The 13,702-nt window shown below is 57.5% G+C and overlaps 1 protein-coding gene across 1 annotated transcript in view; it reads left to right on the top strand.

The window, feature by feature from the left end:
• Positions 1-6,443, top strand: part of SYNDIG1 (synapse differentiation inducing 1) — a 56,311-nt gene extending 49,868 nt beyond the window's left edge. Inside the window, exon 3 of the mRNA XM_068525033.1 lies at positions 6,285-6,443. Coding sequence (XP_068381134.1) covers positions 6,285-6,443 — 159 coding nt within the window. The remainder of the gene's footprint in view (positions 1-6,284) is intronic.
• The last annotated feature ends 7,259 nt before the right edge of the window (positions 6,444-13,702 follow it).

The raw sequence follows: 13,702 nt of genomic DNA, 5'->3' as shown, positions 1-13,702 counted from the left end.
GATGTGGACTCCTCCGACCTCAGCGATTCCTGCCCCTAAAGTCAGTGACCGTAAGAAAAACAAAGCAAGGGGAATTCCCTGGCCGTCCGGTAGTTAGGATTCAGCGCTTTCACTGCCGGGGCCCAGGTTCGATTTCTAGTCGGGGAGTTAAGATGCTGGGACTCTCTGCCCGTTTCTCCTGGGTCTGTGCTGCCCACCACGGTGGCCCCTAACGTTTGGCTATTTATGTTTAAATTAATTAAAATTAAATGATATTAAAACTCACAGTCACACTCGCCACATCCCAAGTGCTGAGTAGCCATAGGTGGCTCGGGGCCACCACGCGGGGCGGCACAGGTTAACTGTGCTCTCCTTCCCCGGCAGACACCGGCCACCCTCCTGGCTGCTCTCTCTCCTCCTTCCTGGACTCCCGAGGACTGCGGACCCCTACCCCTCCATCATGCAGGCCCCACGTCCTGCCCGAACTGGCCTCCAGGCCCTTGAGGGTGCCTGGCAGAGCCACCCCAGCAAGGAGCTGTGGTTGTAAACGCTTCCTTCTCGGCTACGCCTGACGCATATCCTCCTAATCAGCTCGTAGACTCTGCGTAAGACCCGCGATTATCAGCCGAGGGCTTCCTGGACGTGCGGATGTTTCTGACCAAAGCGTGTTGCCCTCGAGAGCTGGAAGGAAAGGCCGCTGGGCCTCGGTCATTAGTTCACTGAGTGGTCCTGCGTGGAGCCCGCGAACCTGCAGTTGCAATGCTCCGTGGTGAGCCTGGGATGGAGACTTGGGGGCCCCCCGGGGGCCTCCCCACCTCAGGGGGCAGGGACAGCCCCATGGACATATAATAGATGAGTTAGGGGTGAAAATGGTGTGAGGGACGATCAAAAAGGCCCAGCAAATGCAGAGGCAGAGAGCAGCGTGGAGAGGAAGCCGGCTCTCGCTCACTGAATCTCACCTGCATCCGTGTCTGTAGGGAATCAGCATCTTCCTTTCCTTTACTCTTACTTTCCTTCTCTGGTTCTGATATCAAGATTTTACTAGTTTCACGAAACGGGTTTCTCTATTCTTTATAGATGGTTCCTACTTGTTCATTTAACTCTTGGTAGAATCATTTCCAGAATCATCTTAGGGTGTAAAAGTAGATTTTTTTTAACTGTGTTTTCTTCCAGTTGCTGACCCTCCCCAAGGACACCACCAATCTGGCTCCTTTGCCAACAGTGTAGATGACTTTGGCCTGTTTTGTACTCTATGCAATAGACTCCTGTGTCTGGCTTCTTCTGTTCAACATCATGTTCCTGAGATTCATTTCATTACCGTATTGGGTACCATTGTCATTTATCCTTTTACTGTGGTTAGATGTTGGGATGACTTCCAGGTCAGGGCTCTGATGGTCGGTATGGCTACGGACATGCTTGTAGGTGTCCTTGGTGCACAAATGCATCATTTCTGTTGAGCATTTGCCGGGAGTAGAACACTTGTACCGTGTGTGTGTCTATATGTCCAGCTGTAAGCAGTGTTGCGTTTCCCAAGTAGTAACAGGATTTCACACTCTCAGCAGGACCAGATGAGAGTGTGGATTTCCACTGTGTCTCTCTTCCCTTTGAGCCATTCTTGGGTGGCATATAGCACTGTTCTTTTACAATGTACTGGGTGGGGTATGCCTGAGCCGTTCCTGGGAATGAGGGGTGTGGTCTCTCCCCACCCCCAGGCTGCCACCATGGGATCTGCCACTTTGGGGTGAGGCATGGCGAGTGGAGACAGATGGGGGTAGAAAACTCTCACCCACTCACATCATCATGGGGGCCCCATGCCTGCAAAGCGTGTGCAGCTCTCTTCCTCATCCAGGCATTCGGCGGGTTCTCTGCAGACCCCACACACACACTCACACACTCTGCATCCTCCACTAGAGTTTGGAATTTTCCTCGGGGGTCTGCTTGCCCCTCCACTGGGCTCCATCGGACACGGTATACGACAGCTTGGGCAGCCTGCGTCTGCCCCAGGAAGTACCCACTCCTCCTCCCCTGACTGACGGGAGGGCCGGCCCGTCCCCCCCCCCCCCCCCGCCGAGAGCGCTGACCCCGGCTCCCACCCTGACGCTGCTGCCCAGCCCACCCCCGCCTTCTGGATTGTCCAGGCGGGAATGGTCTCCTGCCCTCCATGCAGGGGGCACACATCAAGACAGATGCCCAGTGTCCCGTCGGAGCTGCTCTCAGTGGGACTGAAGGGGGAGGCGGCGCCTACGCCCCTTGTGGAGAGAACCCGGACTCGCATTCTGGTCCCTCAGATCCCCTCCCCGCCTCCACACACCCGGCCCCTTGTCCCCTCGGGGCGGGTGGATGGAGGACTTCAGAACCTCTAATTCGGTTCCGCTCTCGTTTTGGAAATTGGCAAACGTGGCTGTGCGGCCCTGTCGCCATCCTGGGCGGTTGTCTGTCGTGATGTCAAACCTCTAGCTGTTGCAAGTGAGCAAAGGAAGGAAGGAAGGAAAGGGCTGAGGGAGGAGTAAGGACCTGGGCCCCCCGAGCCGAGGGCCAGACAAACCTCTCAGGCGAGCCGGGCCTCAGGTGGGAGGGAGGCGGCACGCACTGGGAAGGGGGCGAGGATGGGCGCAGGTCAGGGCCAGACTGGACGCACCAAAAGCACCAGAAGAAAGGGGGCCTGGCATCTGTCAGACCAGGAGACGACCCTGCTATGAAACCAGCCCCTAAATGCTCCCAATCGCCACAGAGGGAGGAAGTGTCAGAGGATAAGGGCAGCCGAGGATGTGAGTTTGACTCATTCCCCCGCAAACTGGTCATTTCTCACCCTAGAAACCTGCGCAAAATGAGCTTGAAATGTGTCTGAGGACCTTCCCGACTTCTGACGGCCGGCTCCTCTGCGTGGGTGCTTTTGACCTAGTGGCCGTCCCAGCCTCAGAGGTCAGAGGCTGACGGGGGCAGCACCTGGGACGGACCTCACGCTGTATCTGGATCACAGCTCTGATGGTCAGTTCTGGCCTAAGCACATCGGTCCCGGCTGTACGTTCTCTGTTTATATGATTTTTATTTCCTCCATTTAAATAACACTTCATTCAAGGGAGGGAGTCAGTGTTTCCATGAGTTTTAGCACCAGTATTTTGCTTTTGCTCTTGAATTTAAAGTTGGGTTTTCTTATTTTTTTTTTTAAGATTTATTGATTGATTGATTGATTGCTATGTTGGGTCTTCGTTTCTGTGCGAGGGCTTTCTCTAGTTGCGGCAAGCGGGGGCCACTCTTCATCGCGGTGCGCGGGCCTCTCACTATCGCGGCCTCTCTTGTTGCGGGGCACGGGCTCCAGACGCGCAGGCTCAGTAGTTGTGGCTCACGGGCCTAGTTGCTCCGCGACACGTGGGATCTTCCCAGACCAGGGCTGGACCCCGTGTCCCCTGCATTAGCAGGCAGATTCTCAACCACTGCGCCACCAGGGAAGCCCTAAAGTTGGGTTTTCTACATAGCCTTAAAACCGGGTGAGTGAGGGTAGTTATTTACCTAAAGAACCAGAGTGCATGTTTGAATGTGGAATATCCCAGTGGGCTATGTGTGAGCTCAGCGCGTCCTGGGTGGGTTGGAGGACGTTTCCCCAGGTCAGGGCGGTGGCAGCACCCAGTGCCCAGCGAGCGGTGTCTCGGGGGCCCAGGCACTCCCTGACTCTGACCTCCAGCTCTTCGACCTGAGTTAAGACTCTCTCCCTCGCCTGTGACTTATACTCCAAGCGGCGTCCATGAGGGTGGACGGCACACTCTCTGGGTCCCTCTGAGCCCCTGGCGCACAGAAGATGCTACTCAGAACCAGGCCAGTCACCTGCACTTTCTGTTTTCTGAGCAAAAGACCTCAAAAAAGAAAGGCACGAACTTCACCTGGTGATCTCTGGCCAAAAGGGCAGGGAAGGAAAACCAGCCGCAGGGACAAAACCAGCCGCAGGGACGTTCCCAGCCTGGGGGGAGTGGGACGGCCATTTGCAGACAGGGCCCGAGGGGCTGTCCAGTGACACACACCGTGCCCCTCCCTCTGCCCAATGCGGCAGCCCTGGGGTCAGCCTCTGGGGTCACAGAGGCCACACGGACAGAAAGCTGCCCATGGGGACCCCCTCAGGATGAGCTTCAGCGGGACCCCCATCTGTCACTGCCCCAAGGCTGCACCCCCCGGGATTCTGCTCCTCCTGGAAGGAGGGGCCACCCACTGTGTCGTCCTGTGTGTGCGTCCTTCTTCACAAGAGTTTCCTTTCAGCTGTGCAAACGTCAGCCAACCCCCAGCCGCAGCCCCGCTTCTGTGCAGGGGCCCAGGAGCTGGTCCCCAGAGACCGTGAGGCCAGGCCACCGTCTGGGAGGGGACCCTAGGTGGACCCGTGGGCTGCGGGGCCGCAAGGAAGGAGCGGGCGGGTCCCGGTAGGGGGACGCTGTGAGCTCCTGCCTCAGCGCACAAGGCAGCCAGGACATCAAGAGACTGTAGCCCAGGCCCCTCCAGGCCCAGGCAGAGTCACCCACCGAGGGGCTCCCAAACCCCTAACGCCGGAACCTGGGAGAGGTTAGCGGCTTGTTCTTGATTTAAGCTGCCCGGCTGGGGATGATGTAGGTCAGCAGAGGACAGTGAGCCCACCCGTCAGGAGAGAGCACGGAGCGCCCGGATTCGGTCCCACGCCCGCGGGTCAGGCCGTCCAGGGCGGCCCTCGGGGAGCCCAGCCGACGCAGGCGTTATAAGCAGCTCACCGGGGCTTCCAGCCACTGAGGGTTCCGAGTGCGTGCATGGACCCAGATGAGACGGGCAGCCCTCGGAGTCGGGAGCTCCCCGCGGGGTCCGAGTGCCCGGCCCGGCCTCCCGGTCTGTCTGTCTGTCTGTCTGTCTGTGCGTGGCTCCTGCAGCAGAGCCCCAGCAGGGCTGGGGTTGGGGGGCCCACCCTGACAGAGGCCGGGGGCCGGCAGGGAGGGGCCTGGAGAGTTTGGGGTGAACTCAGCTGAGACGTAGCTACTGTTGTCCTGGGAGCTTCCTGCTCACGTTCTCTTCACTCCGCTTCATCAAAGATCGTCCACAGGGAACCCCCAGGCTCACTTCCAAGCCCAAAAATTGGGGAGGAGGACATAAAACTGGCCCTCAAGAACCAGAAGTTAGAGGAAAAAATAAAAGGACACGAGCGGACCGGAGACCCTTCCCCACCCGACATCTCATCAGGTCAGGGGCAGAGCTGCGGAGGACGGAAAATCATCTCCTAGTGACCTCTGAGTCTGGGACCTCGGTGTCTGAGTAAACAGGACGCCACCTCCCATCTTGCCCACAAAAAGTAGAAATACACTCGACACGCACGGAAATGGGATCCGGTGAGAGTCCGGTTTCTGGAGATGGGTCCTGAGGGGGTCAGGACGTCCCACACGGGGAGTGAGCTCTGCCCTTGCCCTGACGAGGAGCACCCCGCCCTGCCGGGGGTCAGCCCTCCTCAGCGCCCCATGACGCTCCGGGGGCACCTGCCCTGCTGGCCTCCACCCTCATCTGCCATCACTCGGGGGGCATCAGCCGTGATGTCACAGCTGGATCACATGATGGTCCCCACAGCCCGGGGCCTCCCTTGTCGAGGGGACAAGGAGGAGGGGGCTGGCCGTGGTGGAGGTGGGCTCCACCACAAAACGCCAAATCAGACACAATACCCGAAACCTCCACGTTCCCATCTGCTTCATGACCCCGAGGTCATGACCCCGAATCTCACTAAACTTAACACCTCGCTATGCAATCGGGTGACCAGAAATAGAGGCGCTGGTCTCACCTCGAGTTATTTCACTGGCGGATGAATTTTCCGGCCCCGCCATGGCAGGGAGGGGGCATCGGGCACACAGATTCCGCGCCGCCGGCTGGGGAGTAGAGTCTCAGTATCCGCAGTCCACTGAAGGAGTTTACGCCTCGGGCTCCTCTCCGGGTAACGAGAACTCACGTTTCCTTCCCCACACCGCCGTATGCTGTAAGGATCAGAGGAGGTAAGTGTGAACACACTTTAGAAAACTGTTCACGTATCTTTACCGGGCAGAAGGGGGCCACTGAGCTGTGACGTCCCCGCCCTCGCATCCTGGTGCCCAGGACCCGGGACTCCCGTGGCTGGTGCCCAGTTGACAACTGCCGGCCTGGGTATCCCTGGGGCTTCGCTTTCTTTCATTTAAGCTTTGACAGCCTTGCAGGGCAGGGGGGAGCAGTGGTGAGCGACAGCCCCCTGCCTTCCCTGCACAGCTCCCCCTCGGTGAGTCCCGTCTCGGTTCGCCTTGCTCATCTTGACCCCCTTTTTCCTCTCCCTCCTCCCGCTACAGACGAACAAAGCCGTGGCCAAGGGGGACTTTCACCAGGCCAGCACCAGCTCCCGGCGGGCCCTCTTCCTGGCCGTGCTCTCCATCACCATCGGGACCGGCATCTACGTGGGCGTGGCCGTGGCCCTCATCGCCTACCTCTCCAAGAGCAACCACCTATGAGCCTCCCCGGGCGCATCGCACGAAGAGCCTGGGCCAGTTGTGTGCGGGTGCAGAGGAGCGGGGCTGGCAAGGGTGGACACACAGGTAGACACACCTGTGTGATGCTGTACAGTGTAAGTCATCGCCAACGACGCCATAAAGCCCTGGGATCTTCTGCCCATGGATTCCTTTTGTTTTCACCCTTTCATATCGTTTTCACAGCACTGTGCAGAGCATGGGACAGATGGGCACTACTGCTAACCCTTTCAAATGGAAGCTCCAAAGATCCCGACCCTCACGGCTGTCTCTGGATGGATTCTGGTGGATTAACGCTGGTGCCAGTGCCTGGAATGCCATAGCGTTAGCAATAGACAAACAGGAACGTGTGTTTACTTTTATGGAATATGGTGCAACAGGCAGAGGGCAGGGGACACGTGCTCTTCTGTCTGTGGCCCCACCTGACTCCTCTGGCACTGCTCCCCAGTCCACGTGCCTTCCCCCGCAGGAAGGCAATGGGCTGGGCAGCAAGAGAGACAGAGCAGCTGCTGGCAGGACCCCCAGGTGTCACGGCTCTCCAGAGGGGTCCATCCCTGAGAATGCACAGCCAGAATCGTTCCCAGGCCCAGAGTGTCACTCCCTCCACGCTGTCCCCAGCCTAGGAACATCAGGCCTCCTCTGGAATGTGTCCATACTCCACAGCCACCATGCGGCAATATGCAATCCTGGGGCCTCGTTGACCTGGGGCCCGGGGCAGGCCGGCCCCTCCCCAGACTCCTCCCAGAAGGACCAAGGTTTTCTCCAGGAACTCCAGGCCAAGGAGCCAAGATGCCCCCTCAGTGTAAGGACGAGCGCAGGGGGATGCTTCTACACGCCTGCGCTGACATTCACCTTGGTGATGACAGTGACACTAGTGATCTTACAGAGGACACGAACCTTCTCTGTCAACTAAATGAATAGCTATTTTCTTGTCATTTTTTTTTAAGTGCAACTATTGCTTCATGCTGCTTCAGTTATCAGATGAATGCTGAGAAATACGTAATCACAGACATTTTAATACCATTTCATTGCTGTTTCACGAGTGTTCATTATTTAACAAAAGTTATCTTTTAGCTTTTTTGCTTAAGACTTTTCTTTCTGATTAATATCAACCCTTGGGTTTCACTAATACCTTTTCCTTGTTGTTAAAGTAGCTGCAGAGCCGCCAGGGCTCAGCTGCTGAAGCAGTAGCAGGGTGTCCTGAGATGAGAATCACAGCATCCCCAGCAGCTGATGTTCCCACTTGAACACATTAGTAAATATTATTATCCCGATACCCTCAGTGGACACAGAGGCCGTCTCTCTAGGGCAGTGGTTCCACCCACAGCACTTATAACATCCCTGCTGCCTGGGTCCCAGCCCCAGAAATCTTCTGTGATTGATCAGGGGTGCAGCCTGGTGATTACAAAGTGCAGCAGAAATTAAGAACCACTGTCCTGGAATAAGGACTCAGGTTTGATCCCCTCACTTGCCTCTCTTCTCCTCGACCTTAAACATCTAATATTCTGAAAATTATTAGCACTGCTTTCCTGGGTCAAACCCGAGATCCATCAGGCACTTGCATCTATGGATGCTCCAAAAACACGCTCTAAGCAGGACACAGGGAAGACGCCCAGACATCCCGGGATGAGCCAGAGGAACCTGGTGAGAGAGGGCGGATTTGGAACCAAACCAACCTGGGTTTTAGCTGTGTGATCCTGGGCAGGTGGGCGCACTTCTCTGGACCTCATCTCTAGGGCAGGGTGACTAGTTAGGCCGCCTCCTTGGACAGCCGGTGAGCGCAGCGGGGAGGCCAGGCCCGGCCGCGGGCATGCAGAGATGGGTGGTCACGGTCACTCAGGCCCTGAGGGTACGTCCACTGGCTGGTTTGTGCCCTCCCGTCTATTCAGCCCAATCTCTTGGGTTTATTCATCGTGAGCCATTGTGTGAAATGGTCTTTGTATGTGTCCTAAATTGTCCATTTTTAGTTCAAGAGGTGCCCAAATTTGCCTATCTTTGGATTTGATTATGCCCTGTCCCCCATCTCCTCCGCCACCAGCAGGGGGCTCTACGCCAGCCCCTCTGGGCTCCTGCTGGACCCCCTTCCCGTCTCCCCCCGGCCTCCGTTTAAAATGTTTAGCCCTCCCCATATCCTCTCCGCTCCTCCAGGCCTCCCCAGGACCCGCACCACGACCACACGTGGTGCCTTGTGGCCATGAGTGTGCAGGGGGCGGGGTCCAGCCTGTCCGAGGACAACTGACCGGCCACGTGCAGCCCCACAGCTCACTTGACAGGTGGACACAGAGCGGCCCAGCGCCGCCACCAGCTCGGCCTCGTCGGGGCAGTGGCTCTGTGGGTGGCCGCTGCCCACACGGCATCCTCTAAGTGTTTTGGGGCCACCGTGCGCCCCCCTAGGACCACGTTGTCCCACTGTCACTGCAGCCGCCGCAGACAAGGCACCACCTAGGCAGGCCCGGCCCCAGGCCCTGGGCCCAGTTTTCCCACAAAGTCCCGAGAGCCCTGGCAGGTGGGAGTCAGAGCTGAGGGTGAGAGCAGGTAACTCGCCCGGCACCACCTAAGTGTCGTCTGGAGAGTGAGGACAGGCCCCGCCCGGCACCCACCCCCCAGGCCACAAGGTGCCTGGCGGAAACGCAGGCACAGCGTCCGCGCTGCGCCCGTTGCATTCTCGTCACAACACTTTCTGCAGCGGAGACCCAGCGCCTGTAATTTCCCCAAAGTCATGCTCCCCGGGAACAGCAAAGTCAGCTGCCACCCAGATGGTCAGACCCTAACCCGTCACCCCCTCTTACGGCACGCGGCCTCAGCCGTGGTTTACCAAAAGAGTGAGGAATCACATCTGCGCCCAGACGTAAGTGGGTCAGGACTCTTAGGGACCCGAGAGGACTTTGGTTTATGTTCGCAGCCCGTCTTTGCCAGTGGGTGGTGGGGCGAGTGGGGAGGGGGCCTGAGGCAACCTCCATGGAAGTGTCGTCTTGGCAAAGGTGGGTGTCTGGTTCCTCTGCACAGCAGAGGTCCGCCCACATCCTTGCAGACGCCACAGGCTGCCGGGCTCCTGCTGCCCCGAGGCCCCTCTCTGCCCCTGCTTCCCTGGGCATCCTGCTCCACTGGGTGTCGCCCCCCCACCAGGTGTCCCCACCTCACCAGGTGTCCCCCCACCAGGTGTCCCCGCTTGTCCAGCTATTCCAGCTCTCCCCAGGGAACTACCCCAGGTCCCGAGGAGAACCTGTCGGGGAGGCCACACCCCTCGGTCACTGTGCCATCAGCGGCTGCCAGAGATGCCACAGACAGTGGGGCCACACAGCTGCCTAGGAACGGGGTCCCACTGACACCAAAAGCCAGGGCAGGGTGTCCCTCACCCCTGCCAGTCACCCTGTGCCTCTCCGGATGCTGGAGGCCACCTCTCATTCAGGGCAGCATCTGGGTTTAAAATCATCCATGAGCTGCCTTCCCGTAGGCCAACAGCTGCTACCAATTCCGGACACGAATGCCCAGTGGTCATGGCACTGAGCTGCCTTTCCAGGGCCCCTGAGGCTTTATAGGGCCTCCCAGGGGCCCCTGTGGATTGGCTTCAGCCCCAGCCCTGAGGACAATCTTGTGTTGTCCCCTCAAAGTCCACCTGCCTTTGTTGCCATGGGTGTTGACATCTGTTGACCCAATTTGCCACTAAAGAGTTAAGTGCGGATTCAGACCCTGAGCTGACACTGACCTCTCGGAAACACACCTGTCCCGTCTCTAACCAACTAGAGGCCAGGCTCACGTCTGTGCTCTGCTGTCAATGACCTTGGGAGCGTCGGGTGGAGCCGAAAGTGGTGTGAGGCTGTGGCTGTGATGTCGCCCCCTTGACCTCTTGAAAGCCCCTCCCTGGTCTTCAGGATGAGCTGAGCTGGCCGGAGGGGGACAGAGGGCGGGGCCTCAGCCCCTGGGAATCTCACCTGAAGATTCTGTGCCTGGTAGCAAACCAAGGATGGACGGCAAACCCGCAGACAGCCGGGGCCTGCGGACGGCAGGCTCCCCACCAGAGAAGCATGAATTTGTCATCTCCCTGACCCACGGGAAGGGGTCAGAGCTCCACGTGGGTGAGGATGGACAGGGCATTTAAGGAGCTGCGGGAATGACAGGTGGGGCCCACTGCAGCCTTGGAACAGGCTCCAGGGTCAATGACAAGCGCACGTACAGCTGTCCCACACGGCAGGGCATGGTGACCCCTGGGAGCGGGGCTCCCTGTGGGTCTTCGTAGCAGAGAGGGTGTCTTGAGTGAGTCACAGGGCAGGGAAATCACAGGGGTCTAAAGATTTGCCCACTTCTGCTGGATGGAAAAGACACACGGCAGGATCAGGAAGGGTGGTTGGGGTGACGGGGGCAGAATGTGGGGGCCTCCAGGGAGAAGCCCCAGGTGGACACACCCCAAGGGTGAGGGGGCCTGGGCTCTCCAGGGGGGAGCCGTGCGTGGCCTGAAACGGCTCAGGCTTCCCGCCTCCACCAAGCCCAGCAGCAGCGTCGGGATGGCTCTGGCCTTTGACCGAGGCTCCTGTTTGCCGCTGCCCCAGACCCTGCTGTGCAGGGACACCGAGATGACTGTTCCTTTAGCTGAGCACTGCCCGGTGTCCTTGCCACCCAGAGTGTACCTCTCCCCTCCAGCAACCAGTGAGCTGGGGCCACACTTACCTGCCAGAGAGACAGGTTCACGTGTCTGAATGCAGCCTCCACTGGGCACTCGACAGACCAGCAGAGATTGATTGAATTCACGGTGCTCTGTAGGGGCCAGTTAAGTGCCAGGGTGGGTATCCATTGCCCCTATGGCCTCTAGGGGACTGGGCTTGTGTTTTCACTGGAATCAGGTCATTTGAGGTCAGTTTGAAGATGATAGGTAGGTAGGTTGGTAGACAGATAGATAGATAGAGAGATAGAGAGATAGAGAGATAGATAGATAGATAGATAGAGAGATAGATAGAGAGATAGATAGATAGATAGGGATGGACGATAGATAAAATACCTGCACATCTTGGGTGGGAGGCGGGGGGTGTCTCACAAAATCCCAGCATGACGCTCAGCTGTCCATTCCCTCGGGCCTTCGGTTATAACACCTCAGGTCACCAAAGTCCAACTCGTGATTCAGCTGAAGAATAAACAGTGACTTGGGCTGCTGTCTGTCTACACCAGAGAATCCATATGTGGACTCAAACTATTTGTAGATGGGACAAGTTGGGGAAGAGTGGGCATCTTCTCAGTCACCTACTGTAATGTCTTCGTTCCCTGGATGTGGTCCCAGCAAGTTGTGTAAGACACGCGTATTCTGTTGGCCTTGGGGATGGAGCTCTTGCCACGGAACTGAATTGGGTGAAGGGCTGTGAAATTTTTGTGTCTGGTGGACGTTCGTCCTGGGAAAGGTCATGGACAGGAAAAAGCTGAGGGGATGGACAGGACACGGCCAAGGCAGAGAGCAGGAAGTCCCTGGACTTTGTGAATGACCACTTTCAGGGCCCCACCTAGGAATGCCGAGATCCGGTGACTCAAGAGCTCACCAGGGGGCCTGGGTGTGGGCAGCTCAGTCCCCCCTCTGGGCAGGGGCCTCCTCTGATGGTGGAGGTGGTGGGGGCAGCAGTGTCTGCAGGGAATGAAGTCCTGCTTCTGCCCCAGGAGTCCCGAACCCCCTCCCTGCCCTTGCTGATGCCCTGGCATTGTGCCCTGTCTGGCTGGAGTCCCTGGCTGCCTCCTGACCCATGCAGGCACCCAGCAGAGTCAGGCCCATCCTCAAAGGTCCAGGGGGTGCAGCTGTCACCAAGCCTGGCTTTCAGGCTCCTGCGAGCCCAGGACTCCCCCCTCCTCCTCTGCCGGGCACGCGGGGTCTTTACCCCCACACCCGCTGCCTTCACTCAGCAGCATTCATGGACCCACTGCCATCAGCCCTGCCCTGGAGGGAACGTCAACTGTCTGAATCTCAAGACAGCAGCAAGCAGAAAACACACATCTTAGAAGATGCCTGTCGTGGTCCATTTAGATCTGGTTCAAAGGAGGAGAATCCAAACTGCAGTGATGTTTCCTTAGGTGATGAAAGATGATGGGAAGAAAGTAGAGAGGGGGTGCAGTCAGCAGAGGGGAGCTCGGGCTGGGGGGCCATGGTTCTCAAACTGTTATACACATCACTGTGTGTATGGTATGTTACATGGTTAAGAAAACTCAGAGACTGACCTTGTGCCAGGCACTCTGCTGGGCTCGAGGCACAAGGAGGTCCAGAAGACACAGCCCCTGCTCCCAAGGGTCACCATCTCCAGTCCCAGCAGGACAGGCTGGGTCCTGCCGCCCCCTTGCAGGCATGTGTTGGACCCTCATCACTAAAGTGGGGGCAAGGCGGGTAGCAGGCCTGCCATGGAGATGGGGTCCCGGGACTGTGATTGCCTCGTGATCACTAGTTCAGCCCTGCATGCTGGTCGTTGACATAACTGTACCTTCCTCTGAATTTTACGATTTTTTCAAGGACGGACATCTTATTTTATGAGTTTGTTTATTCCCTCAGCATCAGTCATTTGGGAAGCAGTAAATGTTGTACATAGATTGTTGACTCTGATTAAATCTGATCCTCTCGAGAAAGGCCCTGTGATGCAGGAGGGTGGGAATTAGTTTTCTGATTCACAAACAGGGAAACTGAGGTTCAGAGGCCGAACAGAACTCCTCTCAGCAGACAGGGCGCTTCTTCTTCCTACAAAGGAGAAGGCGACACAGGACAGGTTCCAAACCAAGAGTGTGGATTTTCTCTGCATCTGAGAATCCACCTGCCCACCTAAAAAGAAATGCTCAAAGTGTTCTGTGACGGAGGCCCTGGCCATCCTCCCCCACTGAGGTCGGACCTGCCAGCATCCTCCGAGAACCCAGAGCTGCAGACACCTGCTCTGCTTGGAAAAAAATGCACTTAAACTTAAAGAGAGAGGGGCGCCTTCAAGATGGCAGAGGAGTAAGACGTGGAGATCACCTTCTTCCCCACAAATACATCAAAACTACATCTACATGTGACACAACTCCTACAGAACACCTACTGATCGCTGGCAGAGGACCTCAGACTTCCCAAAAGACGCCCTCAGGCGACCTACACGCAGAGGCTGGGCCATATCCAAAGCTGAACCCCAGGAGCTGTGTGAACAAAGAAGAGAAAGGGAAATTTCTCCCATCAGCCTCAGGAGCAGTGGAGTAAATCTCCACAATCAACTTGATGTACCCTGCATCTGTGGAATACCTGAAGAGACAACGAG

Source organism: Eschrichtius robustus, chromosome 16, assembly GCF_028021215.1.
Source record: "Eschrichtius robustus isolate mEscRob2 chromosome 16, mEscRob2.pri, whole genome shotgun sequence".
Taxonomy (NCBI): domain Eukaryota; kingdom Metazoa; phylum Chordata; class Mammalia; order Artiodactyla; family Eschrichtiidae; genus Eschrichtius; species Eschrichtius robustus.
Note: the sequence above shows the minus strand (reverse complement) of the source record. Positions and strands in the feature narration are given on the sequence as shown.